The sequence below is a fragment of the Babylonia areolata genome, chromosome 12 (genome assembly GCF_041734735.1).
Source record: "Babylonia areolata isolate BAREFJ2019XMU chromosome 12, ASM4173473v1, whole genome shotgun sequence".
NCBI classification, from domain to species: Eukaryota; Metazoa; Mollusca; class Gastropoda; order Neogastropoda; family Buccinidae; genus Babylonia; species Babylonia areolata.
Genome location: NC_134887.1, coordinates 3,659,602 through 3,687,516, shown reverse-complemented (window position 1 = coordinate 3,687,516; position 27,915 = coordinate 3,659,602). Strand labels below are relative to the sequence as shown.

The following is a 27,915-nucleotide window of genomic DNA, read 5'->3' as shown; positions in this document are numbered from 1 at the left end:
GGTTATAAACGATCGAGCAACCACAACACGGGCAACTTTTGAGACAGAATTTCACGAGGACACAGTTTTTGATTATCATCTGATCATTGACCTTTCATGAACCATTGACGAAGAGACTGATCTGGACTGACTTTGAACACAGTGTCGCAGTTTTGAGCGTCGGCACAAATATTCTTATTTCCAGTGTCAACGCTCTGAGACACCAGTTTGATAAAAACTTGCAGACTGCACTGAACAAGATAAACAAGGAAACACGAGAATTCAAGCACGTAGTCCCACGAGTAAGTTTGTCGGACTTGCAGAAAGGTAATCACAAATCATGTCTTCGATTTCGAAACCGTACACGTGCACATTGAGCCCAGCGATGTTAAAAAAGGCGGAGGTAGAATTGCATGAAGATCCCAAAACCAGACATCTTGAGATAAAAACACTGCGAGAGCGCTTGGAGCAAGTGCCAGGTAAGTACACATTTCGAAAACAGTTTAGTCTCGTAAAACTTTTGTGACGCACTTCGTCAAAAGACCAAAGCGGAATGCGCGCTCTGTGTGTGTGTGTGTGTGTGTATCCATCATAATAGTGCAGACTTTACAATCAACAGAGATGATTAAGATTGAATGGCCAGTTGTTTTTTAAGGGTTGCCGACATTTGTTGTGTTATTTTAATTTTGGTTTGTAACTTTGCTGATATTCTTTAATGGCCAAACTAGTTTGAACCCCAACACCTGTTTGCCTGGAATTACTTAGAGATGTGTCTATGGATCTATCTGTGAATTGTTGATTTATTGATTTATCAATCTCAGTATCTGCCCTTCCATCTTTTTATTGATTTTTTTTTTATATTGTTATTCTTACAAAAGACAGTTTAAGATAAGCCCTTTATTTATAATTGTTAAAGGTGGTAGTAGTGGTGGGGGTAGGGGTTGAGTAGGATAACAGGCAGAGGATTGTTTACTTGTCCAGACAACATAATGATGTTTCTGTTACATCAGTGCAATTATGTCTAGCATATGTTTTGGTATTGATTTAACCTACCATTGGTGCCTGACACACTATAACATAATATTCCCACTTCCCAAAGATACTGTCATTTTCCTTGCAGTCTACATGAAGTATGATCGTTCAGACCTGCTTAAGATTTTGTTGTTTATGTAGGGTACAGGGGTCGTACAGACGATGGCTTCCTGCTGAGGTTTCTGCGCTGCAAAAAGTTTGACCAGGAACGCACGTTCAAGCAGGTGATGACCTTCTACAAAATGAAAAAAGACTACCCAGAAATATTTGATGGTTTGACCCCAAAGCGAGTGCAGCCCCTTATGGAAAGTGGGCATTCCGGACTGCTGAAACATCGGGCCCCGGACGGCAGCCGTATTTATTACTGCAGGCCAGGTATTCAATTGGAAAGTTACAGTAGTGGTATTATAGTAGTGGTAGTATTGTAGTAGTCGTCTGTTTGAAGTTGTTTTATATAAAGTGACATCAGACTTAAAAAGAGAAAAGGAAGGTAATTGATGAGTAGGTGTGTTATATATATAGGACTAGGAGTCTTTATGCATCTGTTAACAGTTTAACAGATTTATGCACAAGCATGCAAATACGCACACACACACACACAGAGAGACACACACACACACATGTACTTACACACACTTTATCTCATATACGAACAGTGATGAGTCAAAATATAGGGAAGAAGTACATGAACTTGTCTGCTGGTGTGATCAAAACAACTTAGAACTCAACATATCAAAAACCAAAGAATTAATTCTAGATTTCAGGAAGACCAGATCTGACCCCTTACCACTTGTCATTGAAGACAAGCAAGTAGAGATCATCAGCGACTTTAAATTTCTCGGACTGATCATTCCAACGATTTGAAATGGGAGAAAAATACGGAAAAAATTGTTAAGAAAGCACAACAGCGCCTGTACTTTCTTCGGCGCCTCAAAAAGTTTGGAATTAAAAAAGAAATCATAGTTGATTTCTACCAAACAGTCATTGAAAGGGTCCTAACCTTTGCTATTACTGTTTGGTACGGAAACATTTCCAAGGAAGGAGTTGCAGCCCTTAACAGAATCATAAAAACTGCCACCAAGATTACCGGGGCTGATCTACCTTCTCTGGAAGACATATATTATAAGCGGCTACTCAAAAAAGCAAAATCAATCAGCCAGGACGAATCAGATCCAGCTTTTAGGATTTTCGAGATGCTCCCCTCTGGTCAACGGTACAGAAGTATAAGGACGAAAACCAATCGCTTTTCCAATAGCTTTTTCCCCAAAGCGGTCAATGCTCTGTCTCTCAAACAAATTCAGTGTGATAAATAGAATTGTGCAACCAACAACCATCTACCTGATTATCTAGTCATCAGCCCCATTCACATGTAATATGTAGCTTCTGTTCAAACGTGTGTGTGTGTATATGTGTGTGTGTGTGTGTGTGTGTGTGTGTGCGCACGCGTGCATGTGTGTGTGTGTGTGTGCAGTGCGTGCATGCGTAAGTATGCACAAATTTGTATATTGATATGCGCTTGTATTTGTCTTATTTCTACTGTATCTATGTTTGTGTATGATTTTCGATTTATGTTTGTATCTTGCTATGTACTATCCCCCCCAATATTCCTTGCGACCCCGGTACACTTGGTAAAAAAGACATATTCTATTCTGTATTGCAGAAGCTGAAGGTTTGCAGTACTGTCCTGTAAGACAGTTGTTAATAATGATGATAATAATTATGATGATAATGATGATAACAATGAAAATAAAGCAGATTGAATTTCACTCCTCCCAGGCAGGAAGCTTAACTCTCTCCATACGAACGGCGAGAGAGACGACGTTAACAGCGTTTTATCCCAATTACCATCATCAAAATATTGCAAACGGAACGCTCTTATACTGAAGAGGTGAATGTTGACAAACAATACCACAGTTCTGACGACGGAAGCTAAAGGTTGGGTCATTCAGACACCCACTGGACATCCGAGGGGTCTGTGTAGAGGAGAAGAGAGGACTGGCCGTACTGAGTGAGTTAATTGTGGTGTTAACAACAGAAAGCTATAGATATCCATCAGTATCCTTAGAAGCAGGCACTTTGCCTGGAAGGCTGCAGAGTTCACAGCTATATTCAAAAAAGGTTCCAAAACAGATCCTGGTAATTACAGGCCAGTGAGCTTGACTTGCATTGCATATAAGATTTTGGAGAGCTTTATAAGTGATGTGGTAGTTGCTCATTTTACTGAAAATGACTTATAGTTATATGCTAAATGCCAACATGAATTCAGGAAAAAGAGATCATGTGTCACACAATTATTAGAAGTAATTGATAACCTAACAGAACTGATAGATAATGGGGAGTCAGTTGATATAATATACTTGGACTTTAGAAAGGCATTTGATTCTGTCACTCATGAAAGGCTGCTAACTAAACTAAAAGCATATGGAGTGACTGGTAATATTCTAAACTGGATTAGAAGTTTTCTTAAAGGAAGGTCACAGTTAGTGAGAGTTGGAGAAGAGAGATCCAAGAAATCTGGGGTTTTAAGTGGAATTCCACAGGGTAGTATTCTAGGGCCCATATTATTCACTGTGTTCATTAACGATTTACCTGACATGACTCAAACCACATGCAAAATATCTGCAGACAACACAAAAATATATGATAAGGCGACAAACAGCACAAAGATCCAACAGGACATAAACAAGTTACAAGAATGGTCAGATGAATGGAACCTTTACTTTAATGTAAGGTGATGCACATTGGCAAAAGGAATGACCAGTTTGAATATACTATGATTGTGAATGATGAAATGAAGAAAATAAATACATGTGATGAAGAAAAAGATCTGGGAGTTACCTTTGATAAAGATTTATCCTTTGATCCTCACATCCAGAGTTGTAAACAAAGCAAATCAGATGATGGCACTCATCGGGAGAACTTTTACCTTTATAGAAAAGGAGACATTTATCAAGTTATATAAAGCATTTGTTAGTCCCCACCTTGAATATACTAATGTGATTTGGAGCCCTCATCTCAAGAGACAGTCAAAAATGATAGAAAATGTACAAAGACGAGCAACTAAAACCCAGAGAGAGTGCAAAAACTTAAACTATACAGAAAGATTACATAATCTCCAATTACACTCACTCAGAGGAAGGAAGATCAGAAGAAACCTAATTCAGTTTTTTTTTTTTAATATTCCATAATTATGATTATATTAATGTGCATTTTCATTTCAAATTCTCAGAAGTTGATTACACTAGAAATAATGAAGGCAATAATCAGGCATTGCAGTACTAACAAACGGAAGTTTTGTTTTGCTTTCAGAATTGCTAATTTTTGGAATGCGCTGCCTACTAATACAAAATATGCACCAGATATCAACAGCTTTAAAAAAAACTCCTAGATGAAGACCCTAAATTTGAAAGACCCTTTCGTTAGTGTGGATTGAATGTAATGTTATTTTATAAGATAGGCATGTAATCAGACCTAAACAAAGTTGAAAAATAATGAGGGGACACAAATAGGCCGCGAGGCCTAAAGCCAAAAATCCAGTCCCTACTACTACTACTACTACTACTAGTATGTTTGCATCAAGTACTTCACACACAAACAAGCAGCAGAAGCCCAAGGAACACATTAGTTAACAAGATGGAAGGCAGAATGAAAAAAGGTGTGTTTTGAGAGACATTTAGGACGGGCGCAATAGCCGAATGGTTAAAGCATTGGACTTTCAATCTGAGGGTTCGAATCATGGTGACGGCGCGTGGTGGGTAAAGGGTGGAGATTTTTTACGATCTCCCAGGTCAACATATGTGCAGACCTGCCAGTGCCTGAACCCCCTTCGTATGTATACGCAAGCAGAAGATCAAATACGCACGTTAAAGATCCTGTAATCCATGTCAGGGTTCGGTGGGTTATGGAAACAAGAACATACCCAGCATGCACACCCCCGAAAGTGGAGTATAGCTGCCTACATGGCGGGATAAAAACGGTCATACACGTAAAAGCCCACTCGCGTATATACGAGTGAACGTGGGAGTTGCAGCCCACGAACGCAGAAGAAGAAGAAGAGAGACATTTAGGGAATCCACATGATGGACTGAGAAAGGCTGTTTGATCCACACCACTATTGCAGTATGCACACCCATACACCCACACCCACATGTATACACTTTAACTGTTTCTTTTGCAGGAAGGTGGGATCCAGCCAAACACCCGATGGACGAATTCTTTGGAAACGATTTTCTGATTATGTCAAAAATGATTGAAGTGAGTAATCCTGGAAAGCTTTAAGTTTTGGAAAAGAAAAAGAAAAAAAATTAAAGAATACACCATCAAATATACAGCTTTAGAAAAAAAGAGAAGTTTTTCTAAAGAAAAAAAACAAATTAGATTTTAGAAATTGCATGTACATGTATGCCAAGAATCGTGCTGATGGCTGTCAAGGGGAAGAAATCACTGGACAAGGAAACATAGTTGTCATGACACTAAGTTTGGTTGTCATAATGTGTTTATTGTAATGGGCAGACGGGCGCAATAGCCGAGTGGTTAAAGCGTTGGACTGTCAATCTGAGGGTCCCGGCTTCGAATCACGGTGATGGCGCCTGGTGGGTAAAGGGTGGAGATTTTTACGATCTCCCAGGTCAACATATGTGCAGACCTGCTAGTGCCCGAACCCCCTTCGTGTGTATATGCAAGCAGAAGATCAAATACGCACGTTAAAGATCCTGTAATCCATGTCAGCGTTCGGTGGGTTATGGAAACAAGAACATACCCAGCATGCACACCCCTGAAAACGGAGTATGGCTGCCTACATGGCGGGGTAAAAACGGTCATACACGTAAAAGCCCACTCGTGTGCATACGAGTGAACATGGGAGTTGCAGCCCACGAACGCAGAAGAAGAAGAGTGGAGGGCAGGTTTCCTACAAGGTGTGGCAGTGTGGTTGTGTTACTGTGTTGGTGCACTAAACAACACAACTCGTGAACACATATTCACCTCAGCGCCTAAACGCTTGTGCACCACTAGCCTTTCTCCACAAATGGAGTTCCAGTGAATACCGTAATACAGCCACACCATACAGGAAATCTGCCCTTTACAATAAGTACATTGTGGCAGCCAGATTTGGTGTCATGACAGTTGTCTTCCATGGGTCTTGAATTACTTTCTGAGTATTTGGTTTGAAAACAGCAACAACAAAAGAAAATGTTACGAGAACAAGATCAGATTTTAATGTGTTTGATGTCTCAGAATCTTTCCTTTGGGATTCTGTGTATCACATTTCTGACGAGGGCAGATGTTACTCATTTCACACTGATGTGTGTATCAGTTCCATCAAGAAAATGTCTGTGGCTAGTTCTTTTGATTTAGAACTTGTAGAAACATTGCCCAAAGGTGTTTTCAAGCTAAGACTTGTTTTTTGCTTTAACTACACTTCCGAATACTACAACTTAAGTGGTGAACAGTGCTGTTCTAAGACTTTGTTTTTTCCTTCTACTCCAATTCCAAATGCCACAACTCCAATACTGAACCATGCTGTTCCATGTGAATATTTTTATAAATTCTTTTTTATTTTATAAAGAATAACATTTTTAGCTAATTCCAGGAGGGGGAACAGTGCAGTCTGTCCAGTATGTAGAATATTTGACAGAATCAGTCGTCAAGTTGTGGCTATGTATGAGGTGAACAGGGCGAGTGGTGTGGGGGTAAGGTCACTGAGAGGACCAGAATATGAGACAGTGCAAAACAAAACAAAAGTGAAAAAAAAAAAAAAGGAAAAAAGAGATGATTTAAAGTGTTTGTATATCTTGGTGTGAAACGTTTAAAAAAAAAAAAAAAAAAAAAAAAAAAAAAAAATATATATATATATATATATATTTATATAAAGAAAGAAAAAGAAAGACATAGGTTAATTCTAATCTGTTTGGTTAGGCATTTGTGTCCCTAGCACTTGTGGCCTTTTATGCTATGATCTCATGGTGATCTCAGTCTGGATGTCATTTCCCCTCCACTTCTGTGCCTGTGGTGAGTCCTGTCAAAGTCATCAATCTCGGCAGATTCCTAGGGGACTGTTGCTGGGGGAGTGGTGGTGGTCCCCACTCAGTCTGGCTCACTCTGCTCAGTCTGGCTCACTCTGCTCAGTCTGGCTCACTCTGCTCAGTCTGGCTCACTCTGCTCTTCTTCTTCTGCGTTCACTCGTATGCACACGAGTGGGCTTTTACGTGTATGACCGTTTTTACCCCGCCATGTAGGCAGCCATACTCCGTTTTCAGGGGTGTGCATGCTGGGTATGTTCTTGTTTCCATAACCCACCGAACGCTGACATGGATTACAGGATCTTTAACGTGCGTATTTGATCTTTTGCTTGCATATACACACGAAGGGGGTTCAGGCACGAGCAGGTTTGCACATATGTTGACCTGGGAGATCGTAAAAATCTCCACCCTTTACCCACCAGGCGCCGTCACCGTGATTCGAACCCGGGACCCTCAGATTGACAGTCCAACGCTTTAACCACTCGGCTATTGCGCCCGTCGCTCACTTTGCTCAGTCTGGCTCACTCTGCTCAGTCTGGCTCACTCTGCTCTGCTCAGTCTGACTCACTGTGCTCAGTTTGACTCACTGTGCTCAGTTTGACTCACTGTGCTCAGTCTGACTCACTGTGCTCAGTCTGACTCACTCTGCTCAGTCTGGCTCGCTCTGCTTAGTCTGGCTCACTTTGCTCTGCTCAGTCTGACTCACTGTGCTCAGTCTGACTCACTGTGCTCAGTCTGGCTCACTCTGCTCAGTCTGGCTCACTCTGCTCTGTCTGGCTCACTCTGCTCTGCTCAGTCTGACTCACTGTGCTCAGTCTGACTCACTGTGCTCAGTCTGGCTCACTCTGCTCAGTCTGACTCACTCTGCTCAGTCTGACTCACTCTGCTCTGCTCAGTCTGACTCACTCTGCTCAGTCTGGCTCACTCTGCTCTGCTCAGTCTGACTCACTGTGCTCAGTCTGGCTCACTCTGCTCAGTCTGGCTCACTGTGCTCAGTCTGGCTCACTGTGCTCAGTCTGGCTCACTCTGCTCAGTCTGGCTCACTCTGCTCAGTCTGGCTCACTCTGCTCAGTCTGGCTCACTCTGCTCTGCTCAGTCTGGCTCACTCTGCTCAGTCTGACTCACTGTGCTCAGTCTGGCTCACTCTGCTCTGCTCAGTCTGACTCACTGTGCTCAGTCTGGCTCACTCTGCTCAGTCTGACTCACTGTGCTCAGTCTGGCTCACTCTGCTCAGTCTGGCTCACTCTGCTCAGTCTGGCTCACTCTGCTCAGTCTGATTCACTCTGCTCAGTCTGGCTCACTCTGCTCTGCTCAGTCTGGCTCACTCTGCTCAGTCTGGCTCCACAACGAAGTGATCATTGTCGTCAGCAGGTGGTGTGCTGTGTATGTTGAATCAGAACAGTCACTACTGAACACTGCCATAATGACTCAGCATCAGTACAGGGTCTCCTCTGGTGTGTGGCCTCCAGATAACCCAGCATTGATAGGCTCCTGTGGACTAATGGGGTTGAACTGTAGTAGATGTTGTGTTAGGGCTTTGATTAGTATGAATGAATGAAAGTTGTTCTGTGATGCCTCTTTTTTTATTTTTATTTTTTTTATGTGAACTATGGAAGTGCTGCTTTTTGGTTTAATTCTTGTCTTACTCTGGTGATATTTGATTTTTAAATGAACTATGATCTTTGTAGTTGCATATTTTGTGAAGAGAGAGAGAGGAAGAGAGAGAGTGTATGTGTGTGTGTGTGCGTGGTGTGTGTGTGTGTGTGAAGATGTGCAATGCGGCTTGGCTGACTGAGATGGAGAGGCACGTAAATTTCAGTAATCTGTATATTTGTATATAGCTATTTCCATTTGGTGCATTTAATTTATCTTTTTATTTTCTATTCATTTTATTTGTTTGTTGTGTTCTTCTTATGTTGGACATGTGCTGCTGCCAAAAAGAAAATCTCTGTACCAAAGTATAGACAATAAAGTTTGTGTATTGTATTGTATTGTAGATGAACCTGGGCGTGGCTGTGGGTGTGGGTGGGGGACTCCGGATGAGTGTGGTGTGAGGAACACCACAGATGATGATGATGGCACAGAAAGAAAAGTGAACGTAGTACTGCAGGTTTGCAGTTTCAGTTTCAGTAGCTCAAGGAGGCGTCACTGCGTTCGGACAAATCCATATACGCTGCACCACATCTGCCAAGCAGATGCCTGACCAGCAGTGTAAACCCACGCGCTTAGTCAGGCCTTGAGAAAAAAAAAGAAAAGAAAAGGTGAATAAATAATAGATAGATACATAAAAAGAACTACTACTACTAATAATAGTATGTATAAGTCACAGAAACTTGATGAAGTAACTATAAGCGTACATAAATTAAAAAAAAAGTAATAATAATAATAATAAAATAAATAAATGAAAAAGGTTTGCACAAAGGTTAATCCTTGTCTCTTTTGAAGTTTGGAAAAAACAGTGCATGTATTGGTGACATTTTGCAACTGGTGTATATGTTGCCTTTATCCCTTGACATTCTGCGTGCTGGTTAACACGTGTGTTATTTTCCAGGATGAAGAGACACAGGTGTGTGGATTGACAGTTATTGCCGACTTGAAGGACTTTGGATGGCACCAAGCTAAGCACTACACACCTTCTGTTGCCCGTAAAGAGGCCACCTTGTACCAGGTTCGCTTTGCAGCTGCTTGATATTGTGATTAAAATCCTTGTTTAATTACACATACTTAACCGTGACCCAACTAGTGCAGACTCCGGCAGGGGTCTGACATTCCTGTTCTGTGCAAACTACTATCCGTCTATGCGGAGTTTGATGACACATACTATACCATGACCAATTGGTGTTGACTCTGGCAGTGGTCTGTTTCCTGCCCGGTAGAAAACAACACTCCCACCCAAGCAGGGAAACCGAAAGTAGCTGCAGCTGGTAGCCGCCGCTAGTATATTACTTCCCTTGTGTTCACTTATGCAGCTGCATCTTTGATGTACAAAGAAAAAAATGTCCTATGACATGTCTGAATACCGCACAGTGAGAAGGGAACTGGATGTCTTGTTACGAAAAGACAATGGAGAAAGGTAGATATTGCTGCTAATCAGCTCATTCAACTGTCTGATGTGAGGTCTGCAAAAGACAGTGCTGGTGCAGGACTTGATTCTCAGCTGTTACAGTCACATTTCAGGCTCCATGTTGTGGTAAATCTCTTGCCTTTCCACACAGGCCACTGACGGGCGCAATAGCCGAGTGGTTAAAGCGTTGGACTGTCAATCTGAGGATCCCGGGTTCGAATCACGGTGACGGCGCCTGGTGGGTAAAGGGTGGAGATTTTTACGATCTCCCAGGTCAACATATGTGCAGACCTGCTAGTGCCTGAACCCCCTTCGTGTGTATACGCATGCAGAAGATCAAATACGCACGTTAAAGATCCTGTAATCCATGTCAGCGCTCGGTGGGTTAGGGAAACAAGAATATACCCAGCATGCACACCCCCGAAAACGGAGTATGGCTGCCTACATGGCGGGGTAAAAACTGTCATACACGTAAAAGCCCACTCATGTGCATACGAGTGAACGCAGAAGAAGACACAGGCCACTGCTACTTCAGTTGAACACAACTAAAGATACACAGAAACACATGACTTTATGCAATTTTATTCGTTCACCAGCTATGACAGCGACATTAATAACAGTATGCAGGATCTTTGACAGACTGAGAATGCAATCTCTCATGGAAATCTATCATTTCTAGTGCATATGAAAGCTTGGTGGTCATGCTTGAGTTTATCAGCACTCGTCTCACAGATTTGTCAGGAATTATCTGAGATAGCAGGAAGGACAGGTTTGAGAGAATTCCCTCACCAGGTTGAAACACACACATAGTCTCTGTTTAGCAGGTATAGGGTAGCAGCAACTTTTGCACAGGACAGGAATCCGACCTCTGCCAGAGTCTGCACCACAGGGTCACGATGAGTATCTTGAATTGAACATACAAAACGACGGGCGCAATAGCCGAGTGGTTAAAGCGTTGGACTGTCAATCTGAGGGTCCCGGGTTCGAATCACGGTGACGGCGCCTGGTGGGTAAAGGGTGGAGACTTTTACGATCTCCCAGGTAAACATATGTGCAGATCTGCTAGTGCCTGAACCCCCTTCGTGTGTATATGCAAGCAGAAGATCAAATACGCACGTTAAAGATCCTGTAATCCATGTCAGCGTTCGGCGGGTTATGGAAACAAGAACATACCCAGCATGCACACTCCCGAAAACGGAGTATGGCTGCCTACATGGCAGGGTAAAAACGGTCATACACGTAAAAGCCCACTCGTGTGCATACGAGTGAACGCAGAAGAAGAACATACAAAACATTACACTTTTTCACTGAAATTCAAGCAGCATAGTGATAGTGAAGCATTATTGAGCGTAGTTTTGGGCACCCCCATTCTGTGTCTTTTTGTTCTCTGTCAGCTAAATTTCATTCCTCAGTGTATTCTGTGTCAGCTAAACTTCATTCCTCAGTGTGTTATGTGTCAGCTAAACTTCATTTCTCAGTGTTATGTGTCAGCTAAACTTCATTTCTCAGTGTTATGTGTCAGCTAAACTTCATTTCTCAGTGTTATGTGTCAGCTAAATTTCATTCCTCAGTGTATTATGTCTCAGCTAAGATTCATTCCTCAGTGTATTCTGTGTCAGCTAAATTTCATATTTCAGTGTTATGTGTTAGCTAAACTTCATTCCTCAGTGTGTTGTGTGTCAGCTAAATTTCATTCCTCAGTGTATTCTGTGTCAGCTAAACTTCATTTCTCAGTGTTATGTGTCAGCTAAACTTCATTTCTCAGTGTTATGTGTCAGCTAAATTTCATTCCTCAGTGTGTTATGTGTCAGCTAAGTTTCATTCCTCAGTGTATTCTGTGTCAGCTAAATTTCATATTTCAGTGTTATGTGTTAGCTAAACTTCATTCCTCAGTGTGTTATGTGTCAGCTAAATTTCATTCCTCAGTGTGTTATGTGTCAGCTAAACTTCATTCCTCAGTGTGTTATGTGTCAGCTAAATTTCATTCCTCAGTGTGTTCTGTGTCAGCTAAATTTCATTCCTGGGTGTGTTCTGTGTCAGCTAAACTTTATTCCTGGGTGTGTTATGTGTCAGCTAAACTTCATTCCTCAATGTGTTATGTGTCAGCTAAACTTCATTCGTCAATGTGTTCTGTGTCAGCTAAACTTCATTTCTCAGTGTGTTCTGTGCCAGCTAAATTTCATTCCTCAGTGTGTTATGTGTCAGCTAAACTTTCCTCAGTGTGTTCAGTGTCAGCTAAATTTCATTTCTCAGTGTGTTCAGTGTCGGCTAAATTTCATTTCTCAGTGTGTTCAGTGTCGGCTAAATTTCATTTCTCAGTGTGTTCAGTGTCAGCTAAATTTCATTCCTCAGTGTATTCTGTGTCAGCTAAACTTCATTCCTCAGTGTGTTATGTGTCAGCTAAATTTCATTCCTCAGTGTGTTATGTGTCAGCTAAATTTCATTCCTCAGTGTGTTGTGTGTCAGCTAAATTTCATTCCTCAGTGTGTTATGTGTCAGCTAAACTTCATTTCTCAGTGTTATGTGTCAGCTAAATTTCATTCCTCAGTGTGTTATGTGTCAGCTAAATTTCATTCCTCAGTGTGTTATGTGTCAGCTAAGTTTCATTCCTCAGTGTATTCTGTGTCAGCTAAATTTCATTCCTCAGTGTGTTATGTGTCAGCTAAATTTCATTCCTCAGTGTGTTATGTGTCAGCTAAACTTCATTCCTCAGTGTGTTGTGTCAGCTAAATTTCATTCCTCAGGGTGTTGTGTCAGCTAAATTTCATTCCTCAGTGTGTTGTGTCAGCTAAATTTCATTCCTCAGTGTGTTCTGTGTCAGCTAAACTTTATTCCTCAGTGTGTTATGTAAGCTAAATTTCATTCCTCAGTGTGTTCTGTGTCAGCTAAACTTCATTCCTCAGTGTGTTCTGTGTCAGCTAAATTTCATTCCTCAGTGTGTTCTGTGTCAGCTAAACTTCATTCCTCAGTGTGTTCATTGTCAGCTAAATTTCATTTCTTAGTGTGTTCAATATCAGCTAAACATTCCTCAGTGTGTTCAGTGTCAGCTAAATTTCATTTCTCAGTGTGTTCAGTGTCAGCTAAACTTTCCTCGGTGTGTTCAATGTCAGCTAAATTTCATTTCTCAGTGTGTTCAGTGTCAGCTAAACTTCATTCCTCAATGTCTACTGTGTCAGCTGAACTTTATTCAACAATGTGTACTGTGTCAGCTGAACTTTATTCAACAATGTGTACTGTGTCAGCTGAACTTTATTCGGCAATGTCTACTGTGTCAGCTGAACTTTATTCAACAATGTGTACTGTGTCAGCTGAACTTTATTCAACAATGTGTACTGTGTCAGCTAACTTCAAAGAATCCTCAGTGTGTACTGTGTCAGCTAAACTTCATTCCTCAATGTGTAGAGTGTCAGCCGAACTTCGAACAATCCTCAGTGGGGTTTTTTTCAGGACGCTTTCCCAATGCGCTTCAGGGCAGCCCACTACCTGAATGAGCCAACCTTCATGGATGCTATGTTTGCCATTGCCAAGCCGTTCATGAAGGAAAAGTTTTTGAAAAGAGTGAGTGGTGCATGTTCGTCCAGATTTTTGTTGTATGTGTCATAATGTGAAGGAGGTGGGTATCATGTGGAGAATGATCATTTCAGGTGTTGAGTTTTCTTTTAGAAGATAAAGACAGGGGACATACACATATGTAAACACACATGTGCACTCACATGCACACACACACACACACTTGCACACACACACATGTACATGCATACGCACATATGAGGAGTGATAGCCGAGAGGTAATGCGTCCGCATAGGAAGCAAGAGAATCTGAGTGCAACAGTTCGAATCACGGCTCAGTCGCCTATATTTTCTCCCCCTCCACTAGACCTTGAGTGGTGGTCTGGACGCTAGTCATTCGGATGAGATGATAAACCGAGGTCCCATGTACAGCATGTACTTAGCGCACGTAAAAGACCCCACGGCAACAAAAGGGTTTTTCCTGGCAAAATTCTGTAGAAAAATCCACTTCGATAGGAAAAACAAATAAAACTGCATGCAGGAAAAAATACAAAAAAAATGGGTGGCGCTGTAGTATAGCGACGCGCTCTCCCTGGGGAAAGCAGCCCAAATTTCACACAGAGGAATCTGTTGTGATAAAAAGAAATATAAATACAAAAAAAAAAACACAAAAAAAAATTACACACTACAAACACTGCTGCACAGTTTGTGATGCTTGGTAGGTTTCCTTGTTTGTTATGTTTTGTTTTCTTCTCATTATTATGCTTGTGGTCCACAATTCTTCTTGTAATTTCTGTGTCTTTTTTTCTTCACACACACACACACACACACACACACAATCACACACACATATGTATATACTGCACACACACACACACACACACACACACACACACACACACACACACACACACACACACACATACACACTATGATTTTAGATCTACTTCGATAAACTTATTTTGATTCTGAGTATGATGATTATAATTTTGGATCTACCTATATGAATTTACACTATTATGGTTTCAGATCTACCTGAATAAACATTTTTTCTATTACTATTATGATTGTGATTTCAGACCTCCCTGGATAAACTTATCATGATGATAATGATTTCAAATATACCTGGATAAACTTACTATTGTCATGATCATTATGATTTCAGATCTGCCTTGGCAAATTTGTTACGATTATTATGGTTATGATGATTATGATTTCAAATTTTCCTGGATAAACTTACTATTGTCATGATCAATTTGATTTCAGATCTACCTTGGCAAATTTGTTTTGATTATTATGGTTATGATGATTATGATTTCAAATTTACCTGGATAAACTTACTATTGTCATGATCATTATGATTTCAGATCCACATGCATGGTAACAAACTGGAGAAGCTCCATGAGATCCTGCCCCGTGAGATACTTCCTGAGGAGTTGGGGTGTACTCAGCCTCCCTTCTCTAATGATGTATGTGGAATCGTCATCGTAACAAGAACAATGATGATGATAACCAAAAAGAGATACTACCTGAGGAGTTGGGGGGTACCCAGCCTCCCTTCTCTAATGATGTATGTGGAATCGTCATCATAATAAGAACAGTGACGATGATAACGATAATGAAATACTTCCTGAGAAGCTGGGGGGTACTCAGCCTGCCTTCCCAAAGCTGAGCCCTTGACACAGTAGATATAAATCCACTGCGCCCTACAGCCATAAAAGGCAATGGGTCTTTTAACCTTTTTAGCCATTATCACTGCGACTGACGTGCAGTTAGTGACGGCAGTTATACACCTGTACACAAATACAGGGGCTCTCAGGGTGAAAACGTAAATGCCAGTGAACCAGAAGGAAAGAAACACTGGAAATGAATTCCCACATCGCATCGCATTTAACTTCTTTTCGTTTGGTTGCTGTTTTTTCCAGACCATATGTTTTTGTCCATCTGATTTTTTTTTTTTTTAACGAAAAAAAAAATTGTTAGCACTTTGGAGTCCGAATCCTTGCCACAGTGCTTTGAGTCAAAGAAACAGAAATACAAGAAATATCAGGACGATCAAATAGTGTCTGTGTTTATTTTTAAAACTATTTTTTCTGGTTTCAAATGTGAGTATACAAAATGAGCTGTTATGATTTACGTATTAATGAAAGGCAGTTGTTTCACAGTTCAGCTCTCTATAGGTGTTGATAGTGTCATCAGGCATTAATGATCATGCATGCGTGAATGCAGCTAGGTATAATGCAAAGGTATATATATATATATGATAGTCAGTTGTGTCCGACTGTGACCATCAGAACGGCAGAGGAGGCAACTGCTGTCCCGACTATTTGGGCTAGAATTTGATTATAGTGGAGAGTGTCTTGCCCAAGTTACATCCCCACTCTCTCGGCCAAGAGGGTTTTAAGACAGTCGGCATTGGGATGGTTCCCAAAGGCCAACCAGCCCACAAGGCTGCAGCACTAAGAGCCAGTGCAATTTTGCCTCCTAGTTTGAGAGTTGTAGTCCTTCACAAAAGACCAAGCTGTAAATGATTTCCCATTGACTGGAGAAACCATTGATAATACAGCTCTCACTTTGCTGTTGGCCCAGCTGTAAACTTATGTCAATCTGTGATATAAGCTGAGTGTTGGGCCAAATAAGAGAGAGAAAAAACATGGACACTAACGTACACACACACACACACACACACACACACACACCTTTTTTCATGCAAACATGAATGCACTTGCACACACACAAACACACACACACACACACACACACACACATGGATGAAGGTGACAATGAAAAATAAAACGCCTACTAGGACACTGAATTACATAAAGAAAATATACCAGCGGGAACTTGATAAAATCAGCAACTTTATGACGGAAAATGGCTTATCATTGTCCTTAGAAAAAACAAATATGATGCTATTTAACACAGGATCAGACCCAGAAAAGCTCCCTGTGTTTACAATAAATGGTTCTATCATCAGATATACACAATATGTTAAATTTTTGGGAGTTTATATTTCTTCAAAGCTTTCGTGGAATTATCATATTGACTATATACTAAACAAAGCAAGAAAAGGTCTAAATTTCCTTAAAATAATTAGTAAACAGCACTGGGGGCAAGATACCAAAGCGTTGATATCTCTCGCAACCTCTCTCGTACGTTCACGCTTGACATACGCTCAAGAGGTATTTTTCAGTGCTCCACTGCATTTGTTAAAGAAGCTGCAATGCATCGATTGTAAGGCTTATAAACTTGCTCTAGGTGTGCCCATTCTTACATCAAATTTAGGGACCTACAGAGAAGCAGGTGTTTTATCTCTTGATGAACAAAGGAAAGCTTCAGCCGCGAAATTCGTTATCAAATCTTTAGCATATGAAACCTTTTCAAAAGAAGAAGTTAATTTAAGTTCACAAAAAGATTTTGCTAAACGAGCTAAGACGATACAGTCTATGACATCCATCAATACATTTGCATCAGATATCATTAGTGCTACGGAATCAAGAGACAAGCAAATTGCAAAAATACCTACTTTTTCACCAGTCCCTGAATGGGAGCAGTGTAAAGCTACCTTTGACATGGATTATACAGATTTATCCAAGAACCAGTCACCATTTTTGTTAAAACCTGAAGTGCTCTCCCATATAGAAAATCAATATTCTAATTATCTAAAAATATACACAGACGGATCTGTTCTAGAAGATGGTAATTCAGGAGCGGCTTTTGTAATTCCTTCATTTAGATTAGAAAAATTATACTATATTGGAAGACAATATTCCATTTTCACAGCTGAACTTATAGCCATACTTATGGCCTTAAATTATATTTCAGACATTCCGAAAACTGTCAGTGAAATTCTATTATGTGTAGACTCGAAGTCAGTATTAAAAGCTATAGAATCTCCAAATTCAAAGAAGCGAATAGAGATGACAATGGAAATAAAACATATTATTCACCAACTGACAAAACAGGGCATTAAATTAACTTTCTGTTGGGTACCTTCGCACTGTGGAATATCTTCAAATGAGTGGGTAGACCAAGCAGCTAGAAGAGCAGCACGTAATTTCGAAGGCGCAATACAACTTGACATCCAGTTAGATCTACATGAATACATTAGTTGTATAGAAAATGTCTCTAGAAATCGATTTAAGAAATTACTTATAGATTCAAATAATCAATATTACCAATGTTGTGTAAACACAAAGAATGCAGCTAATCCCAAACATTTCCTCAATTTGACACCAGCAGCACATTCAAGACAAATTACAAGTCTAATGTATAGAATTCGTTTAAATGCCTTTCGTACAAAATTTTCTAAAAATATAAAATGTATATGCGGTAAGCAAATAACTGTAAGTCATCTACTCATTCATTGTCCGAGCATAAGACCGTTAATTCCTAAAGATGTAGTTGATGACGTTTCTTCCAATATTTCATTAGCCACTGAAAAGATTTTGAATGATTATTCATTGCTTAGAATGTTTTCGGAAATTTTAAACTCCAGTCCAGTTGGTATCCTCCTTTGATGTGTTATAATTAATGTTGTTATTTATATTTACATTGTTATAGGTTAATACTTGTTGATATGCATATACATATTCTCCTTCCCATGACACCTCATTCAATACACACCACAATCTCTTTAGATCTTTTTCTTATAATATACTTTTCCTCTGTTACATAACATGAATTTTTTTTTTTTTTTTTTTTTTTTTTTTTTTTTTTACACTAATATTCACATGCATTCCCTTTCCTTTATCCACTTCTTTACTCCTTTCCGTCTAAAAACACTTATAGTGAATAGACGTTAAACTGAAGATAAAACACACACACACACACACAAACACATTCTCATTCACAAACACAAATGCACTCTCTCTCTCTCACACACACACAGACTTGCCTTTTTCCACACACACACACACACACACACTTGATGTGTTTTTTGTTTTTGTTTTTGATTTACTACTCTCTAAAATGCTGTGGTGTTTTGTCCTGTGTTGTGACCAACAGGAGATGGTGGCCGAAATGCTGGCCTGTGAGCAGCAGTTTGTGGAGGAGAACAAATTTGGCATCGTGGACATGACCATTCCGGCCAAGGAGCAGAAGAAGGCAGACGCCACAGAGGCACTGGGAGGCACCTTCCGCAAACTGAACGTGGATTAACTGATGGACGAGAGACACCAGTCTTTCTGATCACTGAAGCAGATGTTCTGGGGGGGTGAGTTCGGGGGATCAGGAGGCAAGAGTTGTCACTGCTGACCAGGTTAGGGAGGAGGGAGTTGTTGTTACTGACTGTGTTAGGGAGGAGGGAGTTGTCGTTACTGACTGTGTTAGGGAGGAGGAGTTGTCGTTACTGTGTTAGGGAGGAAGGAGTTGTCGTTACTGACTGGGTTAGGGAGGAGGGAGTTGTCGTTACTGACTGTGTTAGGGAGGAGGGAGTTGTCGTTACTGACTAAGGGAGGAGGGAGTTGTTGTTACTGACTGTGTTAGGGAGGAGGGAGTTGTTGTTACTGACTGGGATAGGGAGGAGGGAGTTGTCGTTACTGACTGTGTTAGGGAGGAGGGAGTTGTCGTTACTGACTAAGGGAGGAAGGAGTTGTCGTTACTGACTAAGGGAGGAGGGAGTTGACATTACTGACTGTGTTAGGGAGGAGGGAGTTGTCGTTACTGACTGTGTTAGGGAGGAGGGAGTTGTCGTTACTGACTAAGGGAGGAGGGAGTTGTCGTTACTGACTGTGTTAGGGAGGAGGGAGTTGTCGTTACTGTGTTAGGGAGGAGGGAGTTGTCGTTACTGACTGTGTTAGGGACTGGGTTAGGGAGGAGGGAGTTGTCGTTACTGACTGTGTTAGGGAGGAGGGAGTTGTCGTTACTGACTGTGTTAGGGAGGAGGGAGTTGTCGTTACTGACTGTGTTAGGGAGGAGGGAGTTGTCGTTACTGACTGTGTTAGGGAGGAGGGAGTTGTCGTTACTGACTGTGTTAGGGAGGAGGGAGTTGTCGTTACTGACTGTGTTAGGGAGGAGGGAGTTGTCGTTACTGACTGTGTTAGGGAGGAGGGAGTTGTCATTACTGACTGTGTTAGGGAGGAGGGAGTTGTCGTTACTGACTGTGTTAGGGAGGAGGGAGTTGGGAGGAGGGAGTTGTCGTTACTGACTGTGTTAGGGAGGAGGGAGTTGTCGTTACTGACTAAGGGAGGAGGGAGTTGTCGTTACTGACTGTGTTAGGGAGGAGGGAGTTGTCGTTACTGACTAAGGGAGGAGGGAGTTGTCGTTACTGACTGTGTTAGGGAGGAGGGAGTTGTCGTTACTGTGTTAGGGAGGAGGGAGTTGTCGTTACTGACTGTGTTAGGGAGGAGGGAGTTGTCGTTACTGACTGGGTTAGGGAGGAGGGAGTTGTCGTTACTGACTGGGTTAGGGAGGAGGGAGTTGTCGTTAACGACTGGGTTAGGGAGGAAGTTGTCCTTACTGCATGTTTTTTTTTAATATTTTTTTTTATAGAAGTATGGGGGTGGGTGGTTAACTAGGTGGAGTCAAGGTGTGGTTCTGTAGGACGTGGTAGGTTCACTGGGGACATGTAGTAATCTCATGAACAGTGTATGGTGTTGGGTCTTGGTTATTTGTGATCATCTCGGTTTTAAGATGTAATGTACACTCAGTTTGGGTCTTGATGGGTAGTTTTGGAGAAGGTTGTACTCCTGCAAAACAGATTGGTGCAGATGCATGTGCACACCATACTTACATACAACCATGCACACATTGATGCACACACACACACACATGCGTGCGCACACCTTGAAGTTAAAAAGTCCCGTTACCCGTTTAACAGTCACAGGGGCAGACAGTTAATTGAAACTTGTCCAGGTCTAAACATTGGAAGGTGGGGCCCAGTCCACCCTCCCTGCCACTTTTAACCTTCCCTGACTGAGAGACGTGCACAGTACGAAAAGGCACACAGAGCCCATTGAATGTTGATTGTGAAAGCTGTTGATTTTTCTATATTTCTTGTGATGTTGTTTTCATTTTTATGGAACATGTCCTGAGATGTACATTTCTTGTATTGATATCATGTTTTTGGATTAATTTTATTTCTGTGATAGTTGTTAAGGGGACGCTCTTGGTTTTTCAGTGACATTCTGCAAATCCATTTTTATATCAGCTTTCTTTTTTGCTTGCGTATAACCATGCATATTATTGCAAAATTGACACCACATGTGCAGTGAGTAATATAGGCAATAATGATCTCATTTTCCTTTTATATACCTGATATTGACTTGTTATTTTTTTCCATTATCATACAAAGTTGTAAAGTCTGCAAGATGCAAAAGTGCCACTTTATACACACACACACACACACACACACACACACACATATATTTGTTGGTCACTGTTTTATCCCAGGTGTTGTTGTCAAGGTTCCCCCCCCCCCCTTCCTGGATGATCTCAGAAAACAATTGATCCCCAAGAAGACACCCTTCTGTATTCAAACTTATCTTTGGTTCGGACCTCTGTGAAAGAAGATGTTGTTAAACAATCTGCCATCGCATAAGGCATTTCAGATTCGGTCTGTCAGTTGTAAGTAACATGTGTGGTTGTGATTTTTGACTCACTTGTGTAAACAAATTTGGCATAAAAATAGGAAAAATTCAGTTCTTTCCAGTCATCTTGTTTAAAACAATATTGCACCTCTGGGATGGGCATAAAAAAAATAAATAATGAAGCCTAATTATATGCAAACTGCAATTACTGTGATATTTATATTTTTTGTATTCTCTAAACTTGGCACTTTGATCTGATATTCTGACCCAACAACAAGAACAGTCATTATTATCATTTTTTGTTCAAACAGGAACTTCTTTTGCTAAGCATGGAAGTTTTATTTATTTTTGCAAACGTTTTGGTACAGTTAGTAAAAAAAGGGAAATTACTCTGTAATTAATGCTATGGGACTTAATTTGCTTTAAACTGATCTTTCTCATCTTAAACATTACATTTTGAAATTATACTCAATACATAAAAAGCTTGTGTGTTTTACTCTCAGTCACAAGTGAGTCTTGAAGGCCTTGCCTCTCTTGTCTTTTTTTGAATTCATTGTTTCATTTGTTGCGTCGATGGACTGTTGTCTTCACACCACCCCTTCATGAAGGGCTATGGCCTTTAATGAATAAAAATGTTCATTCGTTCGTTTGTTCGTTTATTTGTTGTCAAGGTTCCTGAGAAAATGAAAGCATTGGACAGGGACTTTTGCTGGAAAAAAGCCTTGCTTTCATTTTTCTCAGTCACTTTATGTGCCTGATCTATGTTAAGTGTACATATATTAGGGTGACATTTTGAAAGAGGGTATACTTTAAAAAAATTTTTTTACATGTTCTTATTGATTTTTCTTCTTTTCCAAGAGAACTTTGTTTTAATCAGATTCTTAATTTTTCTATGTCTGTGTAACATTCACATTCAGCATTTTGGTTGTTATTTTGACTCACATTTTTCACCGTCAGCACTTTGGTCGTTACTTTGACCCATATTTTTTAACCAATTTTTGTAGATTTAACTTGTACTGTTTTTATGTTTTTACTCTTTCTTTTCATTGTTTTGCGCCTCAGTTATGTTATTTGTCTCGCGTATTCCAGTTGTCATTTTTTTTTTTTTTTAAGTTTGTAAAAACTTTTCTTAATCACATGATCAGTGTGAACATGTATTCACACACATTCACATAGATATAGGCATGCACACACACACACACACACACACACACACACACATACACATACACACACACACACACTCATCCTTTGAACATTATACATACCTAGCGCCTGATGATGGGGAGGTGAAAAACCATTAAGCTTGTTTGGAAAACAGAACCATCTCTTTTGGCTTTTGAGCCTTCACAGATTACATGCAGATTATTGTTTTATTAAAAAAACAACACAAACTTTCACTAGTTTACACTTTATCTTTTACCTCTGTCATTTAGCTAGATGTGACAGAGCTTAATGTTTAACACTGCTGATTTTTTTTTCCATGTGAGCTGTACTGATATGGCTTTGTGCAGTCAAATGTCTAACTGATAAGTTTCTGGGATGAAAAGTTGTGGCTGTTAAAAAAATCCTTTCTCTTGAACTTGATGGCGTTTTTGCTTCTTGTTTGAATTCATATTGCATATAAGGCCGTCTATTTTGCGCCAATGTTCACGCATGATTGGAAGCTAATTTTTGTCCATGTTGAATTTGTTGAAATTGCTCACTTTTGACCATGTTAAGGATATTATTTTAAAAAATATCAACTATTTTATGTTTGCGTCTTTTATAGTGATATTACTTTGATGAATTGTCAGTGTTGATGTCAGTTTTCTACCACAAATTGTTGGTTTTAGTGTGTGTTTGTGTTGAATCGTCATCAGCAAATATTCGTCTTGACGATGCTCCCTGAAGTTTGTTTTGTCAGGAGAAATGAATGAGAGAATGTGTGAAGCGATTTTGTTTTTGATGAAATTCAGTTTTTTTAGATATATTTTTGGTGAAGATGAATGCCCATTGAAATTTAAAAGATCAATGCCCACCAAAACTGAAAAGATAAATGCCGCTAAAATTGAGAAGAGAAATTCCTAACCAATTTGAAACGGTAAATACCTAACAAAATTGAAAGGTGAATACCCAACGCAACGGAAAAGAAAAATACCGAACAGAATTGAAAAGGTAAATACCCAACATTTTTTTTTTTAAGTACTGCCCCCCAAAATAAAAAAGTTTAATACCAAACAATTCAAAAACATAAATTGCAAAGAAATTAAAAAAAATAGATATCCAACAAATGCAAAAGATGAACGCCTGACAAGCTCTTGAGATGAATACCAAACATCATTTTTGCTCGAGTGATGGGAACTTATAGAAAGGATTGTGATAAAAAAAAAAAAAATGTTATTCATAATCATTCCTCAGTTTGGCAGACATTCTTCCTAAAGCAGCTGAACTTTCATTCTGAATATTGTCCATCCACAGACCCTCTGTGAGATAACCACAGCCAAAGTCAGTTTTGAAGTCCTTTTGTCGTCATGGGAACACTTTGCATGTTGCATTGTCTGCTCTGTCAGTATGTATGGAACTGTTCTTATCTCAGTGATGTGGAGATTTCATTCAGTTTCACTTCCACAAATGTCATACTTCTGGGTTCAAAGGTCAACCTTGATTTGATGTTGATTCATGACATAGTTTGGAAATTGAGGGAAAAGGTACTGCTGTATAGTCCATTAAATATGGTCATGCAAAAACAAGATCAAGCAGCACATCTGGAACTGTCTCTAAGATTCACATATGTTTACGCATGAGTGTTGTTGACTTTGCAAAATAGTGAGCATATTGTGCACAGACATTTGTAAAAAGTTCGATATAATTTCTGTATGTATTTTCATTTGTTGAAAATCCCAGTCTTTCATGAAATCCAGTTTTAAATACATATCGATTTGTGTTGTTTGTTGACGTATCAATAGTTTGAAAATCAGCATTTGAATCTTCTTATGGTTCTAAGAATAATACATATTTTGGTATCATATAGATATACTGTCCCATATCAAATTGTATTCCATGAATTTATATGTTTTGTCTTTCACATGAATTAGGAAATAATTGTTCACAAGTTCATGCTTTCATATAGAAAAATGTGAAGGACTTAATATTTTAACAAGATTTGCAGATTTGTTATCATTTTTATTATGAAAAATAAGGACTATATAATCAGAGAGTGAGATGACAGAGAAATGAAGATTCCAATCAGTTACTTTTGTCACCAAGATTTATTGTGTAACTTGTTTGGAATGTTAAAATATTGAAAATGGAAGATTCCCTTTTGATTGTGTAATCAGCATTCACTTGTTTGTTTTGTTTTGTTTTTTGCTTGTTTTGAGTGTCATGGTCTCATTTGCTACTGATTTCAAGACTGAAGCACAAAATATGAACTTAGACCTTGGTTGAGTCATTGTGAGTTGACAAGGAAACAATCAAAATATCAGGTGACTGTGATGATCACATTTTATGTTAAATTTATAATGTTTAAACCAAACCTGATGGCTGTAATTAAGAACAGGACTGATTTTTTTTTTTTTTTTTTTTTTTTCTGGAGAGTTTTCATGCGTCGATTACAAAAGAAAAATTATGTATCAGTTGCATTTTATTATCTTTCCTTATTTGGCTGTAAACTGTTGAAGAATCTAATTAAAAAAATGTAAAAGAAAAAATCCTTAGAAAAAAAATAAGTTTAGAAATCCTCCAGATGGGATGTGAAACTTCACAGCTTCACATTCACTTTCCTTAGTGCCAACAGCAGGTGAAGAGTGCCAACATCAGGTGAAGAGTGCCAACATCAGGTGTAGAGTGCCAACAGCAGGTGAAGAGTGCCAACATCAGGTGAAGAGTGCAAAAGTGCCAACTCAGGGAAGAGTGCCAACATCAGGTGAAGAGTGCCAACCAGTGAAGGTGCCAACATCAGGTGAAGAGTGCCAACACAGGTAAGATGCCACATCAGGTGAAGAGTGCCAACATCAGGTGCAACACAGGTGAGAGTGCCAACATCAGGTGCCAACATCAGGTGAAGAGTGCCAACATCAGGTGCCAACATCAGGTGAAGAGTGCCAACATCAGTGTGCCAACATCAGGTGAAGAGTGCCAACATGCAGGTGCCAACATCAGGTGAAGAGTGCCAAACATCAGGTGCCAACACAGGTGAAGAGTGCCAACAGTAGGTGCCAAACAGTGAATGCAACGGTGAGAGTGCCAACATCAGGTGCCAACATCAGGTGCAACAGCAGGTGAAGAGGCCAACAGGTCAGGTGCCAACAGCAGGTGAAGAGTGCCAACATCAGGTGCCAACAGCAGGTGAAGAGTGCCAACATCAGGTGCCAACATCAGGTGAAGAGTGCCAACATCAGGTGCCAACATCAGGTGAAGAGTGCCAACAGCAGGTGAAGAGTGCCAACATCAGGTGCCAACAGCAGGTGAAGAGTGCCAACATCAGGTGCCAACAGCAGGTGAAGAGTGCCAACATCAGGTGAAGAGTGCCAACATCAGGTGAAGAGTGCCAACATCAGGTGAAGAGTGCCAACAGCAGGTGCCAACAGCAGGTGAAGAGTGCCAACAGCAGGTGAAGAGTGCCAACATCAGGTGAAGAGTGCCAACATCAGGTGCCAACAGCAGGTGAAGAGTGCCAACATCAGGTGCCAACAGCAGGTGAAGAGTGCCAACATCAGGTGAAGAGTGCCAACAGCAGGTGAAGAGTGCCAACATCAGGTGCCAACAGCAGGTGAAGAGTGCCAACATCAGGTGAAGAGTGCCAACAGCAGGTGAAGAGTGCCAACAGCAGGTGAAGAGTGCCAACAGCAGGTGAAGAGTGCCAACATCAGGTGAAGAGTGCCAACAGCAGGTGAAGAGTGCCAAAATCAGACATAAGATAAAACGGAGAAGACAGACAAGTGATTATTAAAAAGATGAAACTTATGAATTATCCAGTTGTAGATACATACACTTTCTGGAAATATAGATGGTACATCAAGCTGTCAGTGTAATGTATGCAAAAGATTATAAATCTCTGAAAAAGAAGAAGAAAATATTTACTGTTTGGTTTGAAATAGACTACTACGTGTGGCTTTCAGCAACTCAGACTCAGATTTGGTACATTCAAAAAAATTAAGCCAGAAAAACTTTATTGGCACTAGGTCTGTAGTCACAGGATTTGTGTCCATATTCTGTTTCATCTGCTGGAGTCTGTAGCTTTGGTTTCCGTACACTCTGTTAGATATATTCATTGAAGTTACATTTGGAGTTCTACAGACTGACAAGCTTTCAGTTTTTCAATTTTTTTTTCTTTTTACATTTAAAAAAACAAAATTGTCAGAATAGGCAGGTTAACTCTTTCCATACGAACGGCGAAAGAGACGACGTTAACAGCGTTTCACCCCAATTACCATCATCAAAATATTGCAAGCGGAAGGCTCTTATACTGAAGACGTGAATGTTGACAAAGAATACCACAATTCTGACGACGGAAGCTAAAGGTTGGGTCATTCAGACACCCACTGGACATCCGAGGGGTCTGTGTAGGGGAGAAGAGAGGACTGGCCGTACGGAGTGAGTTAAAGATATTGTTTATCGTCTGAAACCTACTGTTCAGATGACTTTTCAAGGGTGGTTTCTGTTCATGTTATGGATATAATTTTTTTTGTTTTTAAATAAGAGTGTGTTGTGTATATGATTAATGATGATTAGTGCCAATCTGTTTGGCTTGATTTTTCTACTGCAGTTGTAACAGTCTACTTAAGGTGCTGCCATGATTATTTTTTTATGGACAAGATTTTTTTGTTCTTGGTGGTGCAAAGTTTTTTTTTTAATGGAAATGAGGTAGATATGTGTTATATATGAGAATTTTGTATTACTGTTTTTTCTCGAGGGTTGTTGGCTTGATTAAAGAGGTTTCATCCACTTTTGATTGTGTGGTTTTGACTGAGTGGTAAAGAAGGTGACATGATTTTGGTAATTAACTTTGCGGTGCCTCAAACCCCTTCCTCTCCTGTGCATGACATGATTTTGGTAATTAACTTTGTGATGCCTCAAACCCCTTCCTGTCCTGTGCATGACATGATTTTGGTAATTAACTTTGTGACGCCTCAAACCCCTTGCCCTCCTGTGCATGACATGATTTTGGTAATTAACTTTGCGGTGCCTCAAAGTAAACCCCTTCCTCTCCTGTGCATGACATGATTTTGGTAATTAACTTTGTGATGCCTCAAACCCCTTCCTCTCCTGTGCATGACATGATTTTGGTAATTAACTTTGTGACGCCTCAAACGCCTTCCCGTCCTGTGCATGACATGATTTTGGTAATTTGTGATGCCTCAAACCCCTTCCTCTCCTGTGCATGACATGATTTTGGTAATTAACTTTGTGACGCCTCAAACCCCTTCCTCTCCTGTGCATGACATGATTTTGGTAATTAACTTTGTGACGCCTCAAACCCCTTCCTCTCCTGTGCATGACATGATTTTGGTAATTAACCTTGCGGTGCCTCAAACCCCTTTCCCTCCTGTGCATGACATGATTTTGGTAATTAACTTTGTGACGCCTCAAACCCCTTGCCCTCCTGTGCATGACATGATTTTGGTAATTAACTTTGTGATGCCTCAAAGTAAACCCCTTGCCCTCCTGTGCATTTCCCTTATCCCGGCTTCCACAAAAACAAAACAGTTGATATGAGAATTGGGGCCAGGTATGCCAGGCTGACTCCTATCTGTAATAAATGTCAGGCTTTTCCAATAGAAGATGTCCCAGATAACATG

General features: G+C 40.2%; 1 protein-coding gene across 1 annotated transcript; it reads left to right on the top strand.

Moving 5' to 3' along the window:
- Nucleotides 1–116: 116 nt before the first annotated feature.
- On the top strand, nt 117–18,863 carry LOC143287962 (alpha-tocopherol transfer protein-like). The gene is made up of 7 exons (XM_076596208.1): nt 117–458; nt 1,153–1,386; nt 5,189–5,265; nt 9,583–9,699; nt 13,543–13,653; nt 14,972–15,073; nt 18,612–18,863. The coding sequence occupies exons 1-7, from the start codon at nt 320–322 to the stop codon at nt 18,762–18,764; spliced, it is 933 nt and encodes a 310-aa protein (XP_076452323.1). The 5' UTR covers nt 117–319; the 3' UTR covers nt 18,765–18,863.
- The last annotated feature ends 9,052 nt before the right edge of the window (nt 18,864–27,915 follow it).

Excerpts from the sequence above, each read along its gene's own strand:
- LOC143287962 (XM_076596208.1), top strand. The coding sequence starts at position 320 with ATGTCTTCGATTTCGAAACCGTACACGTGCACATTGAGCCCAGCGATG. Across the intron at positions 1,387-5,188 it reads TATTTATTACTGCAGGCCAG|GAAGGTGGGATCCAGCCAAA; the intron begins GTATTCAATTGG and ends TTTCTTTTGCAG. Across the intron at positions 5,266-9,582 it reads TTATGTCAAAAATGATTGAA|GATGAAGAGACACAGGTGTG; the intron begins GTGAGTAATCCT and ends GTTATTTTCCAG.